The sequence below is a fragment of the Mchenga conophoros genome, linkage group LG14 (genome assembly GCF_057382185.1).
Source record: "Mchenga conophoros isolate Kocher_MC1m ecotype Shallow Benthic linkage group LG14, M_conophoros_male_GT1.1, whole genome shotgun sequence".
Taxonomy (NCBI): domain Eukaryota; kingdom Metazoa; phylum Chordata; class Actinopteri; order Cichliformes; family Cichlidae; genus Mchenga; species Mchenga conophoros.
Window position 1 is genome coordinate 41437741 of NC_140539.1, and position 19829 is coordinate 41457569.

A 19829-nucleotide genomic window follows, 5' to 3' on the forward strand; every position below is an offset into this window, starting at 1 on the left:
TTTACATTCTTCTTTCTATAAATTTATTGTATAAGCCCAATAACACACCAAAAAGACGCACAGATAGAAATAGGTATGCATAGATACGCACACTTATAAATACATATACATGCACATGCATCTATATATACATAAAAAAAAATCAAAAATAGAAAATAAGTATAAATAATTGGTGAGACATCCAATCAAAACCTTTCTTTGTTCCTTCCTTCCCTGCAAAAACTACCTCTACTATTTTACGTCTTTTTAAACTGTGTCAGTTTGTTCAAATTATAAGATGCTTATAGTTTGTGTGTTTTATCCTAAGCTAACCTGAGCCGTGACTGTCTTTCACTATGTGAAAATTCAATCGTTTAAAATAAAAACAAACTTCTGTTTATAAGAGGCATTTCCTGTCCAGAGGCTAACGCCTCCGGGTGTGCCTTGTTTTGCCCATCTGATGTCTCAAAGGGGCAGGAAAAACACTGGGATCTATCTCTCTCATCTTCAATGGTTTGGACATGATGCTGTTTGCTTGGTGCTTTTATCTAAAGTGGCGCACGGCGGCAACACTTCCGAAATTTGCAGTTGGAAAAGACCCGGTGGGATTCGGGGCCACCCGTGGTTTAGAGGCCACTGAGCTCCACAGTTTCTGTCTTCTTATTCAAACAGGACAGCACATAGTCACCCAATCACAGTGCATTTAAATTTACCTGTTGAAGACCATTTTCCCTTTTGGCTCCAGATTGTTGTAACGAATTACAGGTTTAAGATTCAGGTAATCAGTCTTTTTACAATCAATGTTCAATATCCAACAGGACAAAAAAAGCTGGAGCATTTCTTGGGTGTTAAAATGCTAAATTGTACATTTTCCATATTGTTACCAGTAGCAAAGTCCACCACTGACGTATTCTGCAGACTTCCAGTGGAAAAGATATTATGTAACATTTAGACAGGCGATAAAATAGCTAAGCTGTAAACTAACCTTTATCTGTAAATTAAAACCAGTGGAGCATCTTTCCTAAAACAATGTCCTTATTAGATTGAATGATGACAAGCCTCATTATAAACACTCCAGTGTGTATTATACTGCAGGTACTAATCCAGAGTCCCTCATAAAAACACAGAGCTGCACATATCCAAGCATCAAAACTCTCTGCACGTACAAGTGCTGATATTTTAGGTGGGAAACTCTTGTTTTGAATGTGGTTGAAGTGACCCTCTCACTATAATTGTCAGGGTCCTGGGTCTCCTGACCCAGCGTTTTAGTTCTTTGTGATTTTTGTATTATTGTACTTGGTGTGAGTTTCTAGTTTCGATCCCTTGCCCTTCATGTTTCTCTATGTCCCCTCTGTTCTGTGTAAGTCTGTGTCTGCATGTTTGAGTTCCCCTCTGTGCCTCTCGGTTCTTAGAGTCCTCTGCCTTATGGTTTATGTCTCTGTGTTTCCTAGTTGCTGTCTCCACTGTGTCAAGTTTGCGTCTCTGTGTGATCCTTCCTGTTTTACTTTGTAGGTCCGTGTCTTATGTGAATGTGTCCTGCTTTGCTTGTCTCATCAGTTCTAATTTCCCCCAGCTGTGCTCTCCTTCTGTGTCTCATTCTCCTCGTTACTTCCCAGTGTATTTAGTCCCTGTGTTTCTCTGAGTCAGTGTTGCGTCGTACCCTCAACAAGCTGTGTGTGTTTTGCCTCCGTGTTACCAGTGTTTTGTTTCCAGCTCTAGCTCCAGTTCAGTATTTCTGCTTCAGTGTTTTAGTCCACCAGCGTTTTTGTTGTCCTTTGGTGAGTTTAGTTTAGTAAGAGGTTTTCCCAGCAATAAAGCTGCGCTTTAAGTTGAACTTCTGTGTCTGAGTCCTGCATTTTGGATCCACCACTCCTGCTTGCCTGCCTGCCACACAGCCAACCATGACAGAACGACGCAACCATCAAATGGATCCGGCGGACTCACGGTCTCAGTATCTAGCGCAGTTGTGGAATTACTGCCGGGAGGTAATCCACGCTGAGGACACCCCCAAGAGACTCCTTCAGGTGGTCTTTTTCGACAACTTTTTGTCTTCCACCCTCTGCGCAGCTGGTTTTTTGGACATTAACGGATTAAAACAATTAATAACAGCTCTGAGAGCCAGGATTTGCTTCGAACTGTTTGGCATGGGCGGTCCAGGCAAGGTAGAGTCAGCTACCCTCCTGGAAGCCCTCGCTGCCTGGTATTCTCAGCATCAGCATCTGTTCCCATCAAGCTTTATCACTAAATCATTCCATCCTCCCTTAAGAGAGGGACTGCATCCTCGTTGCCTTCACCCCAGTACACCAGTGTCACCTGTGTCTCCAGCAGCTCAGCTCCCAGTGTCGCCTGCTCAGCAGCCACTCTCGGCTCAGGCTCCTGTGTCGCCTCTGTGTCAGCCAGTGGCCTCCATGACTGCTGGCTTAGTGATGACTTCTGCTGGAGGGTCCGAGGGACCGCTCCGGCCTTCGTCTCTAGTCTCCGCTGGAGGGTCCGAGGGACCGCTCCGGCCTTCGTCTCCTGTCTCCGCTGGAGGGTCCGAGGGACCACTCCGGCCCTTGCTTCATGCCACGTCAGCTGGAGGGCCCGAGGAGCCCGTCCAGCCTCATGCCACGTCAGCTGGAGGGGGCCCGAGGAGCCCGTCCAGCCTCCTGCTGCAGCTTCATCATCCTCGTCTGGTCCAGCTTCATCATCCTCGTCTGGTCCAGCTTCATCAGAGCCTTCAGCCTCATCAGAGCCTTCAGCCTCGCCAGGCCCAGCCTCCATGTCTTCATCCACGCCTGGTCCAGCTTCTGCCTGTGCCCCGCCTGGTCATGCCCCGCCTGGTCCTGTGCCCACTGGGCCTCAGCCAGTACGCTTGACACTGGAGCGCCGCCGCTGCCTTCCGCGCGGTCGGCCCCCTGAACTGCTCCGTCGTCTCCTTCGTCGCCGCCGCTGCCTTCCGCGCGGTCGGCCCCTGAACTGCTCCGTCGTCTCCTTCGTCGCCGCCGTTGGCTTCCGCACGGCCGGCCCCTGACCTGTTTGGACTCCTGTGCTGTCGGCCCCCTGGCCGGCCCCCTGAATTGTTCTTTTTTTTTGGGCTCGTGTTTTGTTTTGGGGCTTTCTTGTGCTTTGGTGTTTTTGTTTCGTGCCCTCCTTCCTGGGCCCCCGCCGCCCGCCCTGGTCGGGTTGTTTTCTGTTTTGGGCGGTTTTTGGTTTTTTTTTCGTTTTCTTGTGTTGGGCTGTCGGGTGCCAGCCCTTGGGGGGAGGGTACTGTCAGGGTCCTGGGTCTCCTGACCCAGCGTTTTAGTTCTTTGTGATTTTTGTATTATTGTACTTGGTGTGAGGTTTCTAGTTTCGATCCTTGCCCTTCATGTTCTCTATGTCCCCTCTGTTCTGTGTAAGTCTGTGTCTGCATGTTTGAGTTCCCCTCTGTGCCTCTCGGTTCTTAGAGTCCTCTGCCTTATGGTTTATGTCTCTGTGTTTCCTAGTTGCTGTCTCCACTGTGTCAAGTTTGCGTCTCTGTGTGATCCTTCTTCCGTTTTACTTTGTAGGTCCGTGTCTTATGTGAATGTGTCCTGCTTTGCTTGTCTCATCAGTTCTAATTTCCCCCAGCTGTGCTCTCCTTCTGTGTCTCATTCTCCTCGTTACTTCCCAGTGTATTTAGTCCCTGTGTTTCTCTGAGTCAGTGTTGCGTCGTACCCTCAACAAGCTGTGTGTGTTTTGCCTCCGTGTTACCAGTGTTTTGTTTCCAGCTCTAGCTCCAGTTCAGTATTTCTGCTTCAGTGTTTTAGTCCACCAGTGTTTTTTGTTGTCCTTTGGTGAGTTTAGTTTAGTAAGAGGTTTTCCCAGCAATAAAGCTGCGCTTTAAGTTGAACTTCTGTGTCTGAGTCCTGCATTTTGGATCCACCACTCCTGCTTGCCTGCCTGCCACACAGCCAACCATGACAATAATCTGTTTAATACTTGTTCACTGTTCACTGTTTGTTGCCAATATGTGTTTCTGGGACAGTGCTTCACTGGGCTTGCGTGCAAGTTGAAATAAAATCAACGCAGTGTGGGCTTGCATGATATAGCGCTAATGTATGAGCGTCACATCACTCCCCTTTGTCTGTTTGTTGCATCACTTCTAAATTGTCATATTTTGAATTTCTGATATATTCCATTTTCACATACCATTTGTTTCAAAATGAGGAATTTACAGTGTATGCAGATGACATTCAGTAATAAGCATCATAGAATAGAATTCAACTTTATTGTCATTGCACAGGTACAGGGCAACGAAATGCAGTTTGCATCCATCCAGAAGTGCTTTAGTGATATAGATATATTACAATATATATTAGCAATAGTATAGATATGTAAGTATACTACAGAAATGGGTCTATTATGGTATGTTATAATGTACACGGTATGAAGTATGTTGTGAATATTCTATAACTAAGTATGTAAAGGCTGTAGTGAGTACAAGCTATGTACAGGATATAAATATGAAAAACTATACAGAATATGAAATAAATAACTTTACAGAAATCTGAGATATACAGCTATACAGAAATGGGAACTATGCAAGTTGTAAACAGTTGTAGGATTAAAGATTATTGAATGTACAGAATGATTATTTACACAGAGCTATACAGTAGTGCAGTTAAGATAAGTGAGGTGTAGATAGTTTCCTACAGAGGCTATATAAAGTGCTAGTGGTTGTGAGTGGTGGTTCAGTCCATGTTATTATTGTGTGTTTGAGGGTACAGTTGTCCATTGTGGGTGTGTGTATGTTCAGTCCATGAGTTTAACGTGGGTCAGATGTCAGGAGGCAGAGTTCAGGAGTCTGACAGCTGTGGGGAAGAAGCTGTTCCGGTACCTGGTGGTCTTAAGTCCGGAGGCTCCTGTGGCGCCTCCCAGAGGGCAGGAGGGTGAAGAGTCCATGTGATGGGTGACTGGGGTCTCTGATGATTTTCCCAGCCCTTTTCAGACACCGCTTCCTGTAGATGTCTTTTATGGCAGGAAGTGGTGCTCCGGCGATGCGCTGGGCAGTTTTCACGACCCTCTGCAAACGCCTTCCGGTCCGAGGCAGAGCAGTTCCCATACCAGACTGTTATACAGTTGGTCAGGATGCTCTCGATGGTGCAACGATAGAAGTTCACCAGGATGTCTGAGGACAGGTGGTTCTTCCTCAGGGTCCTCAAGAAGAAGAGGCGCTGGTGAGCCTTCTTGACCAGCTTGGAGCAGTTGGTCGTCCAGGTGAGATCCTCGGAGATGTGGACTCCCAGGAACTTGAAGCTGCTCACACGCTCCACAGCCGTCCCCTTAATGTGGATGGGTGGATGTGGGTCAGCATTCCTCCTGTAGTCCACGATGAGCTCCTTGGTCTTCTCGGTGTTAAGCAGCAGGTTGTTTGTGTCGCACACTCAGCCAGACGATCCACCTCCTCCCTGTAGGCGGCCTCATCGTTGTCACTGATGAGGCCAATCACCGTGGTGTCATCTGCAAACTTAATGATGGTGTTGGAACCATCAGCAGGTCTGCAGTCGTGGGTGAAGAGGGAGTAGAGGAAAGGGCTCATCACACAGCCTTGTGGTACACCGGTGTTCATTGTGATGGTAGATGAGCAGTGGTTATCCAGCCGGACATGTTGGGGGCGGTTGGTCAGGAAGTCCAGTAACCATTTTGCAGATGAGGAGCTGATGCCCAGGTCTGTCAGTTTCCCTGATGAGTTGTGAGGGGTGGATTGTATTGAATGCTGAACTGAAGTCTATAAACAGCATTCTGGCGTAGGTGTTGTTGTTGTCCAGGTGTGAGAGGACAGAGTGCAGTGCGATGGAGACTGCATCCTCTGTGCTCCTGTTCTGGCGGTATGCGAATTGGTGGGGGTCCAGGGTGGGGGGGAGACAGGATTTGAAGTGTGCTAGGACCAGCTGCTCTAAGCACTTAGTGATGATGGGGGTGAGTGCTACTGGGCGGTAGTCATTGAGGCAAGATGGGTTGGAGTTTTTGGGTATCGGGACGATGGAGGTGGATTTGAAGCAGGCCGGTACCACAGCGTGGGCCAAGGACAGATTGAATATGTCTGTGAGCACTCCTGCAAGCTCCCCAGAACACGCTCTGAGAACACGCCCGGGGATGCCATCTTGACCTGCAGCCTTGTGGACATTGATCCTGCTCAGCACCGCTCCTACATCGGTGGGGGAGAGAGTCAGAGGTTGGTGGTCTGGCGTCATGTCTGCTTTGGTTGTGGTTGTGGGGTTCCCTCGCTCAAAACGAGCATAAAAGTTGTTGAGCTCGTTGAGGAAGGAGACATCAGAGGATGCGGGGGAGGGTTTGGTGGTCCTGTAGTCTGTAATGGTCTGGAGTCCTTGCCATAGATGAAGGGAGTTAGATATTATGGGAAAAAAGATATATGAAAAACATTGTATGTAACACACCCTGAACAAAAAAGTATGGCATTTGTTTTAAATTATTGTTAAACATGTCAGGGAGAACTTGTACTCTTTGCTAATACTTAATTACTCACTTACATCATGCATTTCTTCTGATTTTCCACCTGCAGCTCCAACATACCAGTAGAGTCAACTCGGTATTAGAGTCCAGTACATAAGTCATGATACAGGCAAACGGAAGGTTTGTTATCACTCCCCAAGACAAACATCCATTTCCCTAAAAACAATCGAATGAAGATTATTTCCATCTGCAGTAATTTACATTTGGCACCATGGTGCTGTTCTGGACATCTCAGATCTTCGTTCACATGTGCAGAAAAATAGTGAGGACAAAATAAAGCAAACATCAGTGGCATCAGACACGAAGGAGCTGTATCAGAGGTGGGTGCAAAGTGGCTTGTAGATTCAGAGCAAACGCTATGACATGAGACAAAACAGTGTTTTGTTTTCTTTCTGTTCATTCGTGTGGACGGTAATGTTCTAGTGAATGTTTTTCTACATGTCCATTAGCAGGTTGGCATTTCCAGTGGTGACAAGAACAATTTTTTAAAGCACATACAGTGGTCCTCTGTTTACCACAGGAGTTAGGCTCTAAAAATAATAAATACTAGGTGAATTATTATAGATGCTTTAAGGCTGTAAAACCCCTCACTACACTTTCTCAGACAGGCATGAACATTTTCACACTTTTCTCTCTTGTTTGAACACTCTCAAAGTTCAAACCTTTGTAGAAAAATAAGTCCAGTATTATAGAATGAAACCAAAGATCAAACCCTGGTTTCAGGTTCAGAACCTGGGAATAGAGCAGCTGCGAGAGAATTCAACATCAATGAATCAATGGTACAGAAGTAAAAGAAGCAAGAAGAATGAGTTAAGTAAAGTTTGAATTATCTGACTGTTTGTTTCGCTTAATGCGCCTTATAATCTGTTGTGCCTTATGGTTATTAAACATTTGAAAGAAAATTGCCGACCCCTGGTCTAAACAATCTCAGTCCACGAGGGCCGGTGTCCCTGCAGGTTTTAGATCTCACCTTGGGTCAACACACCTGAATCACATAATTAGTTCGTTACCAGGCCTCTGGAGAACTTCAGGACATGTTGAGGAGCTAATTTAGCCATTTAAATCAGCTGTGTTGGTTCGAGGACACATCTAAAACCTGCAGGGACACCGGCCCTCGTGGACTGAGATTGCCCACCCCTGGTTTAGACTAAGTAGATCCACTTCAACTTCATACATCAGGTCCATGAACAGACTGTGTCAGAACAAACCAGTGATGCTGAATCACAGATTTCATTGTTTTCCTTTTTTTAAGAGCTGATGTTTTTTGAAGTATTTACAGTCAGTCTGGGGACTGGAATAGAAACAGCTTCCTTCCTTTGCTCTCTGTCCTAAATTTAGACCCAGTAAGTTTTGTGTTATCTGCTCAGTCTCCACCAATTGTAAAAAAGTGTGGCGGTATGGCGGTATTTCCTCTGTGTGTGAACTCTTGCGTAAGTGTGTGAGGAGAAAAATATTTTTATCTAGAGTATATGTGACCTGTGCCTGATAATACTCCTCTCTAGAAATAAATCACAAACACATCCTCAGCTGTTTGTCAGGCGCTATGTAATGTGTTACGTCAAAGACATGTTATCAACTTTTTAAAGGGCAGACTTGTTTTCTTTGCGTGGACACCTGATGCTCAAGTCCAGCCGTCATTGAGCCAACTATAACATCATTAACTTGTCCATCTTTAATAGGCTTAAAGCAGCCGCTGAACAGGATTAGAGCAGCAGGGTCAGTTTCATGAGGCTTCGTCTTTTAAGGCACTGCGGGACAACAAAACGATTCAGCTGACATCACATCATCACAATTCATGATGGATGTCCAAACTAGTGCGAGGAATCACAGCTATCAGTCACACACTGACAGCAGACAAGCGATACTGGTTGTTCAGACAAGTGCCTTCTTGCAGCTGTACATTGTTAAAGTGATAGAAAAAGAAATCAATGGGTTGTGAGGACAAAATGTCTAATTCAACCGCGTTTACCTGTGGTGTAAAGTGGTACATGGGTATGTGTTGAGTCGTGGTAACCTGGGGAGCTGAACTGGAGCTCAGTTCTGCATAACTCAAAACAGATATGGTGTCCCATGAATGCCCATTTATCCATTTTCTTAACTGGGTATCCAGTTCAGTGTCACGGGGTAGCTTGGAGGCTATCCCATATGTCTTTGGATGCTGATACTAAGGCTCCTACCAGCTAAACTCTCTGCCCATGTACATGATTGAAAAAAATAACCATTTAAAATGCGTAAAGTAAGGTCTTGTATGAATTGGTGTGAATGGGTTAATACTGTTCCTAGTGTTGGACAGCAGTCCCCAACCTTTTTTGCGCTACGGACCGGTTTATGTCCGACAATATTTTCACGGACCAGCCTTTAAGGTGTCGCGGATAAATACAACAAAAATAAAACCAGTACTGGTACCCAAAAAAAGAAGATTTATTCATAAAATACACAAGAAAGACCCAGGAAATCCCAGGGACATCATAAAACACCCATAAATCCTAGTCCATCTAACTAAGCCTTGGAAGTAAATGCTAAAGATGCTTATGTGGTATTTTAGGAATCTTCCGGGAAGTTTTTGATTTGGGCAAAACCTTTCTAAAAGCCAGTCGTTTATTTTAGCCAGTCTTTGCTTCAGAAACAGGCGTGAACCTCTCCCACACATGTCAGTGGAGCAGTGTGACTGGTTGATGTGTGGTCCGTGTTAAGCGTTAAGAGTGGAACAACCATCTTTGCAGTTGCAGAATTCTCCCACAGATTTCTACTAAGGACTTTTTTAAGTTTAATGTCTCCCACTCCCATAATATCCCAACTTTGTTCATTTAATGTTCTGGAAAAAATGTAGGTGCAGAAAGTCTAATCCTTAAATATTAAAAAAAGCTGGAGGGTTTTAAAATATGTGAAAATCAGGCAGCAGGGTGTCAGAGAGCTCAGCATCACTGACGTCCAAATGTTTACATGTACCATGGCTAATATGGAAAGCAGTTCTTTTCTCTATCACTGGAGTTCACAGACCATTAAACACATTTGTTTAAAAGATTTGTCCACCAAATCACTCACTTCCGTAACTGTGTAGACTCCGAAGCCAGAAAAGCTGTGACGAACAAGACTAACTCCTTGCTCTCCTTGCAGCTCACTGACAGTTAAACTGAAAGAATGGATCATCTCAGGAGGTGATTGGGGTCAATATATTTTACTGAAATGATTACTTCACAAACAACACAATACCACTGCATTTTAAGGGACATGAGAATTTGTTGCTTCTTTAATGCAAACACTAGAAAAATAGAAAAATAGTTCCGGTATCTTTCTCTGAGAGGACATCTCTCTTATTGGTGTGAATACTTGATCATATTGGTGCAACAGGTAAAGACGAACCAAGTAACGCTCTCCATTCAGGAAAGGCTGCATCCATCCCTCAGAGTTTTTACTGCGCACTGACCTACAGCGACATAGAAATGTTGCAGAGCTGTAGTTAGCATATAAATCCACTTAATCCCAGCATACTTTGATAAACACTGCATAACGATTTACATGTGAAACTGGCAAAGAAGCTTTTTGCTCAAACTTAGCAGTGAAGCTGTGAAGTACTGTCAGGCCCCGTTTAAGTTTTTTTCCACTCTGACTTCATAAATAAACCCACCCACACCATCAAATCTACTTTAGACAACTTAATCCAGCTCCTGTTTGGCAAAATGCAGAGTGGCTGACAGCAGCAACGCACTCTTTGGCTTTCAAGTTTTTCCTCAGATTCAGGGCCCATCGTAAGAACAGTCAGGCACCAAGGAATAAGACTATTAAATACATATTACTGTATCTGTCTTGGACATGTTGCTTAGAAATTATACGACTGTACACGTTTCGGCTTAATTGTAGCCTCCTGGATATTTTGTACATACACAAGTACATCTCTCAGCTGGCTTGGGAAGATCTTTGTTTTCCCTCCAGACGAGCTTTACAAGCTGATCAGGGAGAGGGAGGTCTTGGGGTCTTTCTTTAGAGTGCTAGCTCCACCACCCAGACCCGGATGTGTGGTGGAGGCAGAATGGGAGTAAATGTATGGATGGACAATAGTTTTTCAGGTTTAATTTAAGGAAGTATTTCCTGTTCATTTTGTTTTCACTCACTTCAGAAACTTTAAACATTCACTTCATACCTCAGGGCCATCTGCGCTAAAGGTCAGGGACTCGAAATTTTAAATAAACTGCCTGAAAATTCACCAGAATACAGAAAACACCAGACCACCTGCATAATGTGCATCTCCAAATTCAAAGCTGTGGCCATGATTACATTTACATGTTGTTTTTAAAAAAATGCATTACAGTTTCATTATGCTCTCTGTGTGTTGTCTTCACTTCAGTGGTGTAGAGAGGAGATGAGTGTGAAGGAGAACCGTACACACATGCTTAGTCTTAACCAGGAGAGTTATCCCTGAATGGCTTCCAGCTGCCTGTTATAATGTTGAACATTTCCCGCTGGCCCGAGGGTTGTTCTGGCCTGTAGTTTTCAATTTCAAGAAATGATTGTACCTGAAGTTTTAGAACGCTTCAGTATGTTTGATGGTTTGCTTGTTAATGCAATCATTAATATTTCCACCTCATCTGTGTAGGCAGATTGGTTTGTGTGACTGGTCTGTGTGCTGAGCCTCGTATATTTGTGTGAGCTACAGCAAACACACTGATCCGCTTTAACCTTTTCCTCTCGTAGTTTTAAGTAGAAATGTAGAAGTCTTCTGGGAACCCAAAAAAGGGTAACAGAGGGTTAGACTGCAAAACCAGCAGTCTGGTAGTTTACAGGAACACAGTGGTCTGGAGATGAGTCAAATTCCCAGCCTGGGCTGTTGTTTCAGTCCATACCCTGTGATATGAAAAATGAAAGTTTTTCTGCCTTGAGGAAAAATAAAAGAGTGGATCCTGTGATGCAGCAGAATAGTTATTTACACGAACGAGCAGTAAGTATGGTTGCAATACTTGCAGTTATAACTAAACTAATACAGTTACAATACTACAAAGCTGGCTTTACTCGTGCACACCCTGGCCTGTTTTATGTAAATATTACTTTAAATGCTTTGTAGAACACTGTTAAAAGAGGCTACTTTTAACATTTTTATGAGTGCCACAAATTTTCAAAGTCCTAATCAAGGAAGTTTTCTCCCAAAGAAAACAGGTCTTCTAAACTGCCCCAGATAGCTTTTCTTTTTTTTTTTGCAGTCCACATTTTTCTTGATTTATCTGCACCACTATGTACCAATTTTACATAATATCCACCTAGCGGGTATCATGCAAAGTAGTTTGGCACTCCCTCAAAAATGAATGAACAGCTGCCATGCAGTCTCCCTCTGCAGTGCTGCTTTTGCCAACTGTAATCTTTCTCAGGGACAACCAAAGCATAGAGATGCTGTTATTGGCTGTGACATTGGACACACGAGTCTTCATGCACTCCCCGACCCCTGAAGAGGGTGAACATCCAGCATCTTATTGTTATTTTTGATTGCAGTGTCCCTTTAACATTGCAGTGCAAATTGAACAACTTGTGTGGTTAGCTTTAAATATATTCCCACTGGCCATAGTTGCATTAAAATTGAAAGGATGAGGGTCAGTCAACATTTTGGGAATCAGTTTGAAACCAGTAAACAGCCATACTCTGTTAGTTGTTTGTTAGTTCCTGTGTTTTCAGGTCACGTTTTTGTGTTATTTACCGCAAATTATACTCTGCTGGCTTTCTGAACACTTCCTGATGGTATGTAAAGGATCCTTTTGCTCACCCTCCAGGTCCTCAGCATGTTTCATGAAACTCTGCTCGGTAATTTCCTTGTAATTCTGCTGATATTGCTCCAACTAGACTCACATTGGCAGAAAAACTAATAATCAGAAAGTAATTTGTGTGAATTACTATGAAAAATATGAAAATAAACTGCATCGTGTAACGCCTTCCTGAACGAGTTGGTTCTGGTTCTTATACATAGGGGATACATAGCTGAGCTCCAGGGTGTCGTCACCCGAAAGCTGGCATCAAGGCGACTGCATAAATCGAGTGTTATGTCTCTATTTTACCTGGTTGTTTACTAATCAGAGCAGCAGCAAAGAGGCAATCAAGCAGTAATGTAGTCAGGTATGAGGAATGATACTTTTCTAACATCCAATTTTCATTGAAGGAAGTTTTAAACTGTGGGTAAAAATACCTCCCACTTCACTACTTTACACCTACACATGCTGGGGTGTCTGTGGGGCAGTCGTGAGGCGTGTGGGGGCCTGCAGATGTGAGTCTGATCTATAATAAGACCACTCTGTGAGGCATTTCAAATCTTCTCCTCCTCCTCCACTGCCATGCCTCCATTCTTAGCTCCATCCAGGGAGTGCCACCTCCTCCACCTGTTGCTGTCCATCTGCAGCACAGAGCTGCAGTTTAAAGCTGCTGTAGGTGAAAACCTACAGCAGCTTAACAATCCCCAGTCATCTGCATGTTTACACTTTCACTGTAATATTCTCACCTGAAAATGTTTCTTCACTTTTCTAATTTCACAGATCAGGAAATGTAAACATGTGTTTTAAGTGTCTTTTATTTTTATTTTGTTTATTACAGTTTCAATAATTGAACAGATTTCTATATAGTTTGTATATACATTTAAAAATTACGTCACTCGCTGGAAATTTCTGTCACCGTTATGCCTACTTTAGTTTAATAAAACATTTCAGTAACAACTGCTCATTTAGACTCTGACGCCACTTATGGGCCATTAGTTCAGCAGTGCAGTGGGTACACCTGCTATTGCCGCTGCACTTGATAAATAGTCCCTCTCAGTAGCACAAAAACAAGTCAGAAAGGGTTAGAATATCCTAAATAAAAATATTCTATTTCTAAAGATCATATTTTGTCTTTAGTCTGTGTCTGATTTTAAGTTTAAACTATATTCAAATGCACGTGAAAACACCAGAGAGTGAAAACATCTTATTCCAGAGCTTCAGTGTCTAAAAGTAGATCATTATTCTTTAGATAATTGTCTTAAAACCTTGAAGAATAAACATGTGTGAGGGTGAGGTCTCTGTCTCTACTAGAGCACCATTCAGTGAATTAGCAGGTACTCTGGGATGGTTCTGATGTCTCCGCGGATCTTTTAAAAGCATCGGTCTCTTCAAAATGTTGTTCTGTTCCATTAATTCGTGTCCCTGCTCCTCCGTGACTGATACACTGACGGCTGGGATGCAGCGAATGTATGTTATGTGTTCCTGTGACCCGCTAGACACCAGATACCCCCTACCCACCCAAACAGGCACGCATCCACGCTGACACCACACGCCCAAACACACGCACTCAAATTCACACACACACGCACATAGCTGAGCTGAGGCACCGAAAAGTAACCACATGATTGCAGAGAAACAGAGGTGATTCCTGCAGACTTGTGCTGTTGTTGGCAAGTCCATGAATTCAAGAACGTTCTTAAAAATATTTCCAACAAACCAAACTTTGTCCAGCAGATGCACTGTGCACAGGGGCAAAATATTAGCCCACTTCCTGATTTCTTCGTTTATTTGTTTCTTCCATATTTGTCTCACTTAAATGTTTCAGATCATCAAAGTAATCTTAACATGAGTGAATACAGTGTGGGAACAAAAACTAATCAAACCTACCTGACCCTCCTTCAATCATTAATTGACTCTGATTAGCAACAGCTTTTGCAAAGCTGAGACAAATTTCTCTAGCCACGCTTAAAGAGAACATGTCTGACAAACCAAAGGAGTCTAAAAGATCTCAAAAAGCAACACATCGTGCCGTGATCTAAAGAAACTCCAGAGTTACAAAACCATTTCTAAGGCGAACCATAGTGAGAGGTTTCATCCACAACTTGGAACAGCGGTGAACTTTCCTAGGAGTGGCTGGCCTACCAAAATTTCAAAAATAGTGCATTGACAAGTCAGCCCAGAATAACTTGTAAAGAACTGCAGGCCTTACATGCTCCAGTTAAGGTCACAGTTCATGATTCAGCAATAAGAAAAAGACTTGGCAAAAATGGCATCCATGAGAGAGTTCAGAGGGAGAAGATCATTGCTACCAAAAAGAACAAAGGCACATCTCACATTTGTTAAAAGGACTCTGTAGACTAATGGGACAAAAGTTGAACTATTTAGAAGATTTGATTCCTGTTTTATCTGGTGTAAAACTAACAAAGTATCTCAAAAAGAGATCATCACACCAACAGTCAAACTTGTGGGCGCCAGTGATGTTCTGGAAGTGCTTTGCTGCTTCATGACCTGGACCATATGTCATAATTGATGGAACCATAAAATCTGCTCTGTACCAGAAAATCCGGAAGGAAAATGTTCGGGCATCAGTTTGTGCTGTGAAGCTCAAGAGCACTTGGATTATACAGCAGGACAATGATCCCAAAACATGCCAAGATCGTTTTGAAAGTCTGGATTTATCCAATTGAACAGCTTTGGCATGACTTTAAACAGAGTGTTCATGCTGAAAAACCTTCCAATATTGCAAATGCCTGATTGCACTTCTTGCCGCCAAGGGTGGTACTTTAGGCACTTTTTCACATAGGGTCAGCCAAGTTACACTGGATAAACAGAAAGGTTCAGGATGCACAGGGTTAAAACAAGCAGTGGAAGTATTCTTGCCTTGATCAATCCTCATTTTAAACACACACAAACCTAAACCTGTATTTTACTATTTGACCTACAAACAGCTTGATTTGTCATGCTTGTATCTGCACTGCAGTCTCTAGGACATCACCTTTGTTTAATGAAGTTCATTTGTGCCATGTGAACAGTTTATATAACTCAAAAACCAAGAAACGCTGCACTCTCATAGGCTAGAAGCTTGCAGTGTCACATGAAAAAAATGCCCTGCTTTATCATCCATTTTAACTCTTGTGGTGAGTAGAGTCAGACAGTGCACCTGTAAGAAGGTCAGTTCTTTCATACCATTATTCCAAACTTTGCATATTGCCACTGCGGTAGTATAATTTTATCAGCCTTCAGGGAGCATAGTGGTGTGCATCACCTCGGAGCAGCTGCTGACATGAAAAGTTACCAAAATAAACAATTTTGGCATTTTAGTATTTCTACAGAATATTTATAAGACACTAGTTTAGGCTTGTTGGGACCACTGGTTTCCTAAAGGTGTGAATGGACAGTTTGTGCAGATGGCTGGGCTCGGGCAATCAGTGCAGAGCAATAACTGAGACTATGGAAAGAATGTAAACCCTTCCAGAAGCTTCAGACTGACAGCTGTGTCACTATATCAGAGCCTCTAACTCCATATACTTAAACCTGACATGAATACCAGATGTTCATTTTCTCAAGAGCACTACCGGGGCTAATTTACTGTTACATGATGCTGTTATATTTCGATGGCATGTGAATAGTGAGTGGTGTCCTGCTGTCTCAAAGAAAGTGCTTTATGTCACCAAATGTCCACTGAAACAACAATTACTAGGCGTTTTTTGTTCTAGTTTTATTCTGCTCTTTTTGCTGGGCAAATTTTCCCAAGCATCCACCCTTTCATTGCTTTTGATTTATACATGAAAATGAACTCACCTCTGAACCATCTTCATTTTTTTTTCTAACGAAACTTGAGGTAATTGCACAATTGCATTCTTCCTTGTTTATCGTCTTTCAAATGCAGGAAAATTGGCTGAATAAATTCAGGAAATGTCCTTCCACTCTCATTCTTTATGCCGCTCAACAAATCACTAACATGCTCCGTATCTAAAGATAATACCAAAGACATTCTGTTCATCACTGATTGATAATCAATGAATTAACAAATTAACAAGGAGTTGTTTTCTTTTAATGTTTTAGACAGAGACCAAGAGGACAGCCATGTTTTCAACCAGACCAGAGATCCAGCCGTAAGTACACAGCCTTCTTCCTGCTCATGCAAACACACCCATAAGTCATGTTACAGGTGTTACAGAGAAAATGTTTGATACGAACAGTACCAAGAGTTACCTGCATGAATGAAATTTGGAATTTACTCTAAATAAGGTGTATGTACAAACTGAGCTGTCACTTTAAAATGTGCAGATCTGCACATAAACAACCAAACAAAAGCTAAACTATCTTGGTGCACGCAGAAATTATCATGTTTAGGTTTTAAAAGTGCACATGCATCCTTCATTTAGAGACAGAAATGGCAACTAATTCATGATATCTATGTGCACGAAAGGGTCCCTGGTGTCAAAAAGGTTTAAAAACCTGTACCAGACTTTCTTTAGATCTTGGCATAAATTCATGAATTCTTAAAAATACAGAGCTGAGATGCAAGAGATTTAAACAGATCATTCCCTAATCAGTGGCAAATAATCTCATACACAAAGGTTATTGTGATTTTAAAGTTATATAGATTTTTAGGCATGATAAATATAAGGAATATTCACTTCTCCATTAGACAGTTTTGGGTTGTTGTTTTTTTTTTTTATACCCTTTTCTTGTTTTCTGTCCACAATGTCGATGATCATGTGAAACACGGCCACCAGAAACTCAAACATTAAGTAAAAATAATAATAATTCAGACTCCACCAAATGCTCAGTTTCATGCATTTTTTTCTGCTTTTGGATTTGTATGATGTCATAGTGAAGGCATGTGGTCATATCAGGCAAACAGCTGTGGCTGTCACCACAGATGTCCCGCCCACCTGCCATTTAAACCCTCTGTTACAAGAAGCAGCAAATCAGAAGAAAGCTGACCTTAAAAAGGAAACCAAGGAATCAGTCTTAAATAAATAATGGTGATTTTGCACAAAAAATCATGCAATGTGACTTTTTGTCCAACAACAAAAATCCGATACTGGAAATGAGCTGAACAGGTCGCCTTTAGATTACAACATAAAAAACAAAAATAGTATATTACTGTTTAATTAAGTAACTGCAGTGTTTGACCAAGAATCAACTGTTTGCTTATCCCAATACACAAAGAAAAAAGTTGAGCAATTTCCATTTGACTGTATATGATAATAATAATAATAATAATAATAATAATAATAATAATGATTCTGTAAACTATAAAAAACATGCAGCATTTTCAGCTCTAAGTACCCAGGGGACACTTTCAGTCAGTGGAGCGATTCTTTTATGCGACTGCTGTTTAACTGAAACGAGCGTCGACAGACGTGACTGTTTGTCATGTTGCACAGCCGTGTATTTTACTGTGGCTGTTCATTTGCTCTAATCAAATCTATTTTAAATGTAGTGCATTATTGCACTTTATGAAGCGAGCTGCACATTATCTCTAGTGGCGTAGCACCTCATAAACAGAGCACTAAGTCATTACAGCTTTAAGTTTTATGCCTGCTGACTGCTGTGTTTCTGTGAGAGGAAATGTGTGTATTTATATATCTTTGAACAAGCAGCTTGCGGGGTGAGCACTAAAGACATGAGCATGGTAAGACAGCTTTCAGGAATATTACATTTGGTAAGCAAAATGGTTTCAAACTGATTCTTCTAATGGGAACAATTATAAGATCTATTATCACAGGCATTCAGCTTTCACTGTGTGCTGGGAATTTATAGTTTGTGTCAGAGGTTACACTGTCAAAGTGTTGGAACATAATGTTTTGACAAGATCATCTGTGCAAGAGTTCATGTCACAAGCAGAGGAAGGAGATATAGGAGGGTTGGACATGGTGTGCTTCCTCTAGAAAAGGGGGCGAGAGGTAAATGCCCCCATTTTTAACTTTGACTTAGTCTAAAATTAGTCTTGGGGAGAAACACCGTTTCAGTCCAAGAAAAAATATTCTTTGCAAATTAGAGGCAGCAGCAGAATAACAACAATATGTCGTGGTGGATTTAATCAGAAAAAATGAAATTATAAAGTAGATCACAAAGAGTTTATTTCATAATTCAATTTATAGTGGTTAACAGTCACCTGAAAAAAATACCTTCATCTTTTCTTGCAGCTGTCTCTGAAAAACCTGCTTCAATAGGAGAACACAGCCAATGCAAACAACAGGATCACCAGTCATCTGGGGGACATTAAAAATGTAGCTGCTTCAGAAAAAAATTCACAATGCTTCTGTATTTTGCAAATACTGTTTGCAATAAAAACCTGCATCACTTTTTAATACTGTGATTTTCATCCTGATACTGGATGGTACTGAAGCATGACTAGCACACAGAGTCAGAAACGTAACAAGACTACAGCTTGTACTGTAAATCTTATTTTACTCATGCAGAGGACGTTTGCTGAGGCTGGACATGCACACTGTAGCTTACATTTTTCACATCTGGGAGATTCCCAGTACAGTTTTCCTCTGTTAAACAGCTTCACTGGAGCAGCAGAGAAAGAAATGTCAATATGTGTTAAAATTTAAAACATACGTCTCCCTGTTCTTAAGATTTTTCCCACAGCTTCCACTGCAGAGCTGTTCACAGGCCCAAAATAATCTTATTAATTGAGTTAAAGGGTAAAACCACCAGAAACTGCTGCCTCACGCGCTCAAACATCTCACTTTCTGTTGTCTGGGCAGGTAAAAGATAAGAGGCGGTCACCCCCGTCTTCCAGATCCCCCTCCGCCCCCCAGCGCAACCCTCACCACAGCGGCTCCACAGAGGAACAGGAGAGCCCTGAGAGAGTGGTGAGACACAGAAAATGACCTGCAATGATAGGATGCACATGAAGGTTTCATGCATAAACTGAGTTTTACTGCCATGCATCCATGTGTCAGAATAAAGGTGTTTACAAATCTAATTGTCAATAAAGAAAAAAAAAAGGTTGTCTGAAAAGCAACAGCGCTGACAAATCCATCTTTTTCATCCATTTTTCATAAAAGGTAAAAACATTGGGTCATTTTAACCTCCTAGGACCTGGCGTCCACATATGTGGACATCACATTTTGGGTTATTTAGACCAAAATACTCAATTTTGCTCTACAAGGGCCTGATATCCACTTATGAGGACTTTATGCTGCTACTGTTCTATCGAAATTTTAAACGAATATCCTCATAAGTGGCTCTCATTTTTCTCAGAAACAAAAATTGGGTAAAAAAAATTTTTTAGTAATTCTTTGTTTTTACATTCATCAGGTCCCATCAGCCCAAATATCAAAGAGAAATTAAAAATGCATGCTGTGGAAGAGTTCGGGTCTTAGGAGGTTAAAGTGTATCTGAAAAGACTTTTAGGTAATCCATCTTATTGTGATCAGTATAACAAATGCCACTTCCTACCAGGCAATATTTTACACTAGCTTTATGAATTTTACAGAATTGGTCTTTACCGTACAAAATAACGTACCTTGCAGTAATTGCTGTTGTGATGTGGCTCTATATAAATAAAAATAAATTGAATTAAATTTGATTAGCAGGAATTGATTTTACCTTTGGAGCCAGCCTTTAGTGGCTGCTGAAGGAACTGACAGCCATTTAAATATTAACGTTTTTCAG

At 42.1% G+C, this 19829-nt stretch overlaps 1 protein-coding gene across 1 annotated transcript in view; it reads left to right on the forward strand.

Annotated features, from left to right (window-relative positions):
* Positions 1-19042, forward strand: part of LOC146560511 (lysosomal Pro-X carboxypeptidase-like) — a 44133-nt gene extending 25091 nt beyond the window's left edge. Inside the window, exon 7 of the mRNA XM_085244418.1 lies at positions 18917-19042. Coding sequence (XP_085100544.1) covers positions 18917-19042 — 126 coding nt within the window. The remainder of the gene's footprint in view (positions 1-18916) is intronic.
* Positions 19043-19829: the final 787 nt, after the last annotated feature.